This window comes from Poecilia formosa, unplaced genomic scaffold, assembly GCF_000485575.1.
Source record: "Poecilia formosa unplaced genomic scaffold, Poecilia_formosa-5.1.2 Scaffold535, whole genome shotgun sequence".
In the NCBI taxonomy this organism is placed as follows: Eukaryota; Metazoa; Chordata; class Actinopteri; order Cyprinodontiformes; family Poeciliidae; genus Poecilia; species Poecilia formosa.
The window spans coordinates 131655-139213 of NW_006800474.1; the positions used below are offsets into that span (position 1 = coordinate 131655).

The 7559-nt window shown below is 38.5% G+C and overlaps 1 protein-coding gene across 1 annotated transcript in view; it reads right to left on the bottom strand.

The window, feature by feature from the left end:
* Window positions 1–266: 266 nt before the first annotated feature.
* Window positions 267–7559, bottom strand: part of LOC103129316 (ubiquitin-conjugating enzyme E2 L3) — a 22617-nt gene continuing 15324 nt past the window's right edge. The window contains exon 4 of the mRNA XM_007540360.2: window positions 267–922. Coding sequence (XP_007540422.1) covers window positions 768–922 — 155 coding nt within the window. The 3' untranslated portion in view covers window positions 267–767. The remainder of the gene's footprint in view (window positions 923–7559) is intronic.

Sequence of the window (7559 nt, forward strand, 5' to 3'; positions counted from 1 at the left end):
AGTATGACAGCTTTAAAATAACTGAAGTACTTCATTTAAACCATCTAATGTACCAAGCACCAACAAAAAGGAGATGCCCTTAAGGAAAAAAGCAATACCCATTAATCACCAACTAGACTTTGTCTTGTAAAGTTTCCTGAAATGTAGCAAAGGTGCATTGACAACAGATGGCCGTCTATATAGTGGACACCAACAGATGTAAGTTTACAGTATATAAAAAAATGTGAAAGTTGTCATTTCAGTAAATACACTTTCAATGTTCGAGCTCAAACTTTCTTTTGTCACATTTATTTCATTTTTAAAAAATGACTGTTTTCCTGGGACAAAATGAAAAGTTCAGTTCATCAAAAATGTATACAAGAGATCTATAATCTATAGATCTATAATCAAGGGTTTTTTAACAGGAAGAAAAAGAATACATTTCTCTGAATTTTTTCAACTTGACTTATTCTGAGCATCATTTTCCCCTAAGAATTACTTTTACATTTAGACTAAAAGTAAAAAGACCATGTCATCTTCCACAGAAAAAGAAGAGAGAAGGGAGTCTGTCTGATCAACAGACAATCCTGGATGGGTACAGATGCATGACACTATCACACCCCTCCTGCATATTGGCAGCTCCAGGCCTGCAGAGTGGTGCAGTATTTGGTGTGGAAGAGAGTGAACAAGCAACGTGGTTAGAGGTATGGTACAGCAAATAGGATAGATAACCTGTCAGGCAGAGAAAAGGAGAAAAGAAGAAGAAACGGCTATGTGCTTGTCACTCATTAGTCCAGGGGCCTTTTTTCTCCGTGTTTCTTTGTAAATTCTTCAGCATTCTTCAAGAATTTTTTACGGTCCTTTGAGTACTCTTCTGCTAAGTCTGCCCTCAGAGGATGTTCTGGCTGAGGATCATTCACCAGTGCAATGAGGGACTGAATTACTGGAAAAGAAACAAAAAAAATCAAGTTTAAAATCAAACGCATTTTAAAGATAGCTGGTGATACTGTTGTTAAATACAAAAGTACTAGCAAAATGCAGACCACTCACCCCCCTTAAAAAAATTAACAATCATCTTATGAATTCAGTTCAACAGAGTTTAGTTATACAATGCCAATTGGTAAAAAATATAAAAAAATTTTTTACAGAAATATATAGTAAATTTACGGATGATCCAGTTACCAGTTTCAAAGTATACCGCAATATAAAAACCTCATGGATTCAAAACCACTAAAATATTCTGTCATTCTGCTGCTGCAGGGTCAGAGTATCTGTCATTCAATTGTTTTTTTTGATTGAGAATCAAACATTGGATGAAAAAAAAAAACAAAAAAAACGCTATTTCATTATTCATTTCATGAGACATTCAAAACATACATGTTTTTTCTATGTTTGACTTTATCCTCACACCGAAAATCACACAAGGCAAGCGGCACTCCAGCCGCTTAATGTGCGGCTCAGATCTACCGCAGGTAGTGAGCTTTTCCACTATTCGCTCTGTTTCTTAGTGTCGTAGACGGTCTGTGAGGAGCAGCAGCTGTGGTCAACTCTGTTTATGTTTGCAGCAACTCTCAGCAATGGAGATACAATCAGGTCATTTGATTATTTTGCTATACATAAAAATAATAATTACAAACTGGTACTTTTTTTAAAAATGTGCAAGGTTTTGGAGTAGAAAGACGTAAACCAATAGCCATGCATGAATTTTTAAATCTTTTTTTTTTTTTTATCCAAAGGAAAAGTAAAATTCACATCATAAGCTAATATTAAGTAGTTCCGTTGTTTCACACCGTCGGCACAAAACTGCAACTCCATCAGAAAGCAGGCCACAGCTTCACCGTTTCTGTCTTCTTTATTGCTGTCTGTTCTTCAGAGCAACGAGCTGCTAGCAGGTCAGCTAAATCACGGTCATTCTGCTGCAAAAGTTACTGCAAGTGTTCCTGCCGCGGCTCCTGATTAAACTCTTATTAATCCACTGTATGAGCAGCTCTCTGATAGCAGACAGCATGTCTGTTGTCCACAATCAATGAATGCATTCAGCTGTTAATCAAATGGTTTCAGTGCCGTACCCTGCTTGGTGCTGCTATTTGTACCCTGAAGAAAGAATGGCAATCTGAGAACAGCCTGAGCCACACTGGATTTGCTAATGGAAAATGAATCTGGCTGGGGCGGACTGGGACTAGAGGTGAGCTAGTGGAAAAACACTATGTGTGGATGGGTACCTTCAAGACAAGAGGCGCTCACGGCGCTCCCCAGTAGATGCTGTCCTGGGCAGTTGCCCATAAATAAACTGCCACTGTCCATCCCCCCGTGTTGGAAGCTCACAGTGCAGCCATAGAGGTAGGGATCTGACAGTATTGACAGCATTTCTGTCTGCTTTATTAGTTCTAGCTGCTGGCTCAAACAATGTGTTTGCGGTGGGCCTCCGTTACTTAACTTGTAGCTGATTTAACGTCCAGGATCTGTTGTATGGTGGCAAAATCAAGCCAAAATCACATGTGTAAAACAACATCCACACAACTGGAATACAGATTTGCTCAAGCTAAATAGAGATCTGCTTCCACACGCGCATCGCTTGCTCTCGCCTCCTCATTCATGACTAATATTTTCTGCAGAAGTTAGGTGGATCCAGTTGCCATTCCATCTCTACGTATGACTGAGATAAAACAATAGTATCTCTACTATTGTTGTGATGACATGGTGAAGGCGGACTGTCAGAAAGACCAGGAGCTTCATAAATTTCCTTTAAATTACGTATGGTATATACACAATTTTAATAACTGAAGGTAACAGTTACTTAATTGTGCTATGCAATGGCACTATGTGATGAAAAATACATAGTAGTGCTGCTTTAAGACTTAAAGCAATAAAATGAGCTGCAACTTAAAATGTACCGTAATGTGGCACACTGGATTATAAGGCACATAGAATAGACGCTACAGTAGAAGCTGGAGTTACGTTATGCATCCACTAGATGGAGCTGCACTAAAAGGAATGTCAACAAAACAGTCAGACTCCGGTCGATGAGGAGAGCCTTCTGCGACATGGCCGGACGATGGTCACTCTTCTCCGTTTGCGCACAGCATGTTGGTGGAGAACGTGGTGCTAAATGACCTGCAGACGACCTGATTCTAGACGGTCAGTAGGTAGATAGGTCAGTCAAACTTTATTAATAGATTACAAACCAGCATTCTGACAACAATCCCAGCATGCACCGCGCGCTTCTTCTTCTACAGGCGAAAATGAAGTTGGCGGCTGCTTAACGTAGCTGATAGACCTGTTGTGGCTCAATATTGGTCCATATACAAGGCGCACCGGATTATAAGGCACACTGTCGACTTTTGAGGAAATTGAAGGTTTTTAGGTGCGCCTTATAGTGTGGAAAATACGGTAGGTTGTTTGCAGCAACAATTGACTTAACCTATGGTTGTTTGCCAACCTCTCTTCCATCTTAGATCTTTACTATGCTGTTAATTTTAAACCTCAGAAATTCTCAAACATGGCTGGAAGTTTTAAGACTTCCTAACATAAAATTCTTGTTCTAGTTTTACTCACTTTGTGCGATTCTGCTGCAAAAACAACCCCAAAATAAGAAATATGTAAATAATGTCAGTGTGATTGATACAGGTACCAGTGTTCTAGTACTCAAGACCAATACCACTTTTTGATGGTCTCTGACTCAAACGCATTTGTATTCTGTCTTGTCTTCGTCTCGGATGTTGAGGACTCTGGATTTTATTTCAAGGCCACAACTGTGAAAATGATATTGCCCAATACATTTGTTACAACCTTGCTTTCATTGGATGCAAAACATACTGATTCAAATCCAGGCAATGTTTTTGTTAGAACCTTCACCCATCTCCAGCCCCTTTCACTAGCAAACTGCAACCCGAGTAAGCAAGCTGTGATTGTGTAATGCAGCCCCCCATGGCTTATCAGGAAAAATGATTGGTAGATGAAGCAACAAATATGGGAGTACACTACATCCTGCACAACCTTGGCTATCCAGGGACTTGTGTAGTAAATCCATTTGTGACCATCAACTTGGCTTTCAGCACCATCAACCTATACATCCTCCACTGGAATCTTCCCCAGCTTACTGTGTCAGCCTCCCCCCTTACTTCCATCTTGGAAATATAAATTGTCTCATAGCCTGATCACCTCTCGTCTACATTACTCTCTTCTTTTTGGCCAAGCACAGAAAACCCTCCATAAATTACAATTGGTCCAAAATTCAGCTGCCCGCATCATACACAAACCTCCTCAATCACATCACACCTATTGTACGACAGTTCCATTGGCTTCTCATCCCCATCAACTACAAAATACTTATCCTTTTACTTTCAAAGTTCTTCACAACCTCGACCCTCCGTATCTTTTGGACCTCCTTCACATTGCTACATCCGCTCATACCCTCAGATCCTCCTCTTCTATTCATCTCACTGTTCACCCTGCCCATTTTGTTACTATGGAGAGTAGAGTTATACTTAATTTTTATTGTCTTAATATTTAACTTATCCAAGGTGACCTTAAGTGCCAATAACCCTGCATCTCCGGGATTATTCTCCCGCTGAGGGGAGCGTGTGCAGGATCAGGTAAGTTCAGAGTCTTGCCGACTTCTGATCACTTCTATTGGTGAAATGTTGCTTGATTTCAAAAACGTTCTCACTACAGAGAAAAAGTTAAATGTATTCAGCTTGATGATGACACAATGTGGATTATCTGTTGAGCTTGATGAATATTAATTAAACAGAATGGAAATAAAATGCAATTAAATGTCATTATTATCATTTGATGGACAACAAAAAACATCTAGCGCAACCTCTGTTCCAGACTACGAACATTTTTGTCCCCCTCTCCTTTCTTGAGTTTTTTTTTCAAAAACAAACTAATGGAGGGGTAACAACAACAACCGGGAAGAAATGTGCTTTAGCAATCAGATGTTAGTGGGGGCCAGTGCCACCTCTGCACATGCCTTCCCTCTTTCAGCTCCATTCCTGGGGGATAACTGTCAAATGAAGGCCACTAGTGAAAAACAAAACTCTTCATTAAAACAATTAAATACTTCTGCTATAATCTGGGTGGTCATCTTATATCTGACAGCTCTCACCCAAAAGTGGTTTTTGCAAAGATTTGAGAGAACCTTGAAAAAGAGGTGATTCGGCTGGAGCATGTTCACAAACAACCACTAGCATTGGCAAATTAAAAGACACTGATGGCTGTTAAGTCTAAGCTTAATGTAGAATACAGCCGTCATGTTCAGAAAACTCTACTTATGCACAAAACAGAAACAATGTGAATTTGGCAATAAATCTAGTTGCATGCTTTCCAACCTTTTGAAAAATCAAGATAATAGCCTTTTAATTAATATGATAAAAATGCAGAACAAAAACGCCATATGTGACCCAATGATTATCAACAGAACTCTCCACAATTTTAGATATTTCTAAACAATACTAACATGACTGACCCAGCAGATATCTCCTCTTATCTGAGCAGTATCTCTACCTATTATTGCAGAGGAGTATTGCTCCGTCTCACATGGTGTTATTACTTTGGAGGAGGTCTGGGCAGGAATTAAAATTAATGCTAAATGGAAAATGCCCTGGCCCCCAATGGGTTTCCACTGGAATTTTTAAGTCATTTTTGCCAGATATTCAATCAATGTTTATGCCTGCTGTTAATACCACCTCGAAAAACAGCACCCCCCTCATGGAGACACACCTCTAAGAATCTGCTTTTAAAAGAAGGTGAAAGTACCCTGGACTGTTCTTCCTTTAGATCTGTTCGTTTGCTTAATGTACAAAATTATGCAAAAGTACTGTCCTGGAGATTGGAAAACATCCTCCCGAAAATAATAGACCCAAATAAGGCAGGATTTATAAAATCAAGATATAGCAAAAACAATATACGACATTTTCTTAATGTTGTTCAGTATCTTAATACAAACAAAGAGCCAGCATTAATTGGCTGATGCAGAGAAGGCTTTTGACAGAGTTGAAAGCAAATGAATTTCAGGTGTCACAGAAATTCAGTGTGGGAGGCCTTTCACCCTTATACTGCTGATGTATATGGAATTAATATAGATGGGTCATGTTATTTCACTATTTGCTTATGATATAGTTTTGTTTATGTGCAAACTTGAAAAATCAATTCCAGCAATCTTGGTATCTATGGGTACGTTCACAGTGCTTTGTCAGGATACAAAATCAGACTAGGGAAATCTGCTGCCACCCCTTTTAATACAATCTCCCTTTCTAATGTCTGAGGGGCTTTAAATATTTGGGTATCTTTGCTACATCTGATATAAATAATCTCTTTGAAACCAACTACTTACCTCTAAATCAGAAGACTAAAATGATTTAATAAAATGGGCTCCTCTACAAACTATTTTCTTAGAAAGAATCAATACCATCAAAATGAACATTCTTCCATGACTGAAGTACTTTATTTCAAAATCTTCCCTGCTACGTATCCCCTGGACTCTTCAAATCAGTGAACTCTTGTTTATCTCGCTTTATTTGGAATAGCAAACACCCATGAGCCAAGCTTTCCATATTAACTAAACCAAAATATGTTGGAGGTTTATTATTACCATCTCTGCTGCAGTATTATTGGTCGTCACATCTTAAAATCATATCAGACTGGTTCATGAATAGAAAGGATTCGCTATTGTTAGGTCTGGATTTTAAATCTAGTCTTCCCAGCAAACTCAATTCCCTTCCCTTTATAAATGACAGACCAATTAAGCCAGCCTAGAAGTAGCTCCATTGTTTCTAATATTTTGCTGATTTGGGGAGAAGTGAAAATATATGCACCTTCTCTTCTTCGTCTGCATTAACTTTTAACCCAGATTTGCCGGGCCGCATTAGAAGCATTGGTTTATCTGAATGGTCATCTAAGAGACTATTAAATCATCTGAGGGACAGACTTCAACTCTTAAATCTTTTTAAGATTTAAAAGTTGGTCAATTTCCATATTTCTAACTAAGAATTTCTATCTTCAGAGCTGTCACTTTGTAAGAAATCTTTCTGCACAGGAAAATTGTGCACAAAATTGTCTGAGTTAGAAAATATAATTGTCATGTCCAAATCTCTGAAGATATACGCTTCGTTATCTGGTTGCGATGCCCCAGGTTATGATGCTCTGAAGCATGACCTGTGGGGTGACGTTCAATCCAAAATATTTAGAGGGAGATCTGTAATTGGGTTTTCCCCAAATGCACCTTGATCTCTATACATGAACAGAACTTTAAATTATTCTATCAAACTTGTAGAAGAAATTACAGTTCTACAACTTTAAGCAACTGAAGCATCAGGGAAAATGTTCCCTGACATTTATACAAGAGTTCATTGGTAAATATTTCCTACTGTCTTCCTTCCTTCTGTCTTTTTAACCATGCTCCAGAAATTTTGTTTAATGCAGATACTAAATCTTTGCAGATACTAAATCTTACGGGGATGTGGAGAAAGAAAAACAAGCGATCGCAACTTACTTTCTCGAGATCCTGAGAAACATTCTCAAGATCTGTGAAATGTTTGAAAAATTGCGAGTAAATAAATAAATTTAAGTAAATTTAA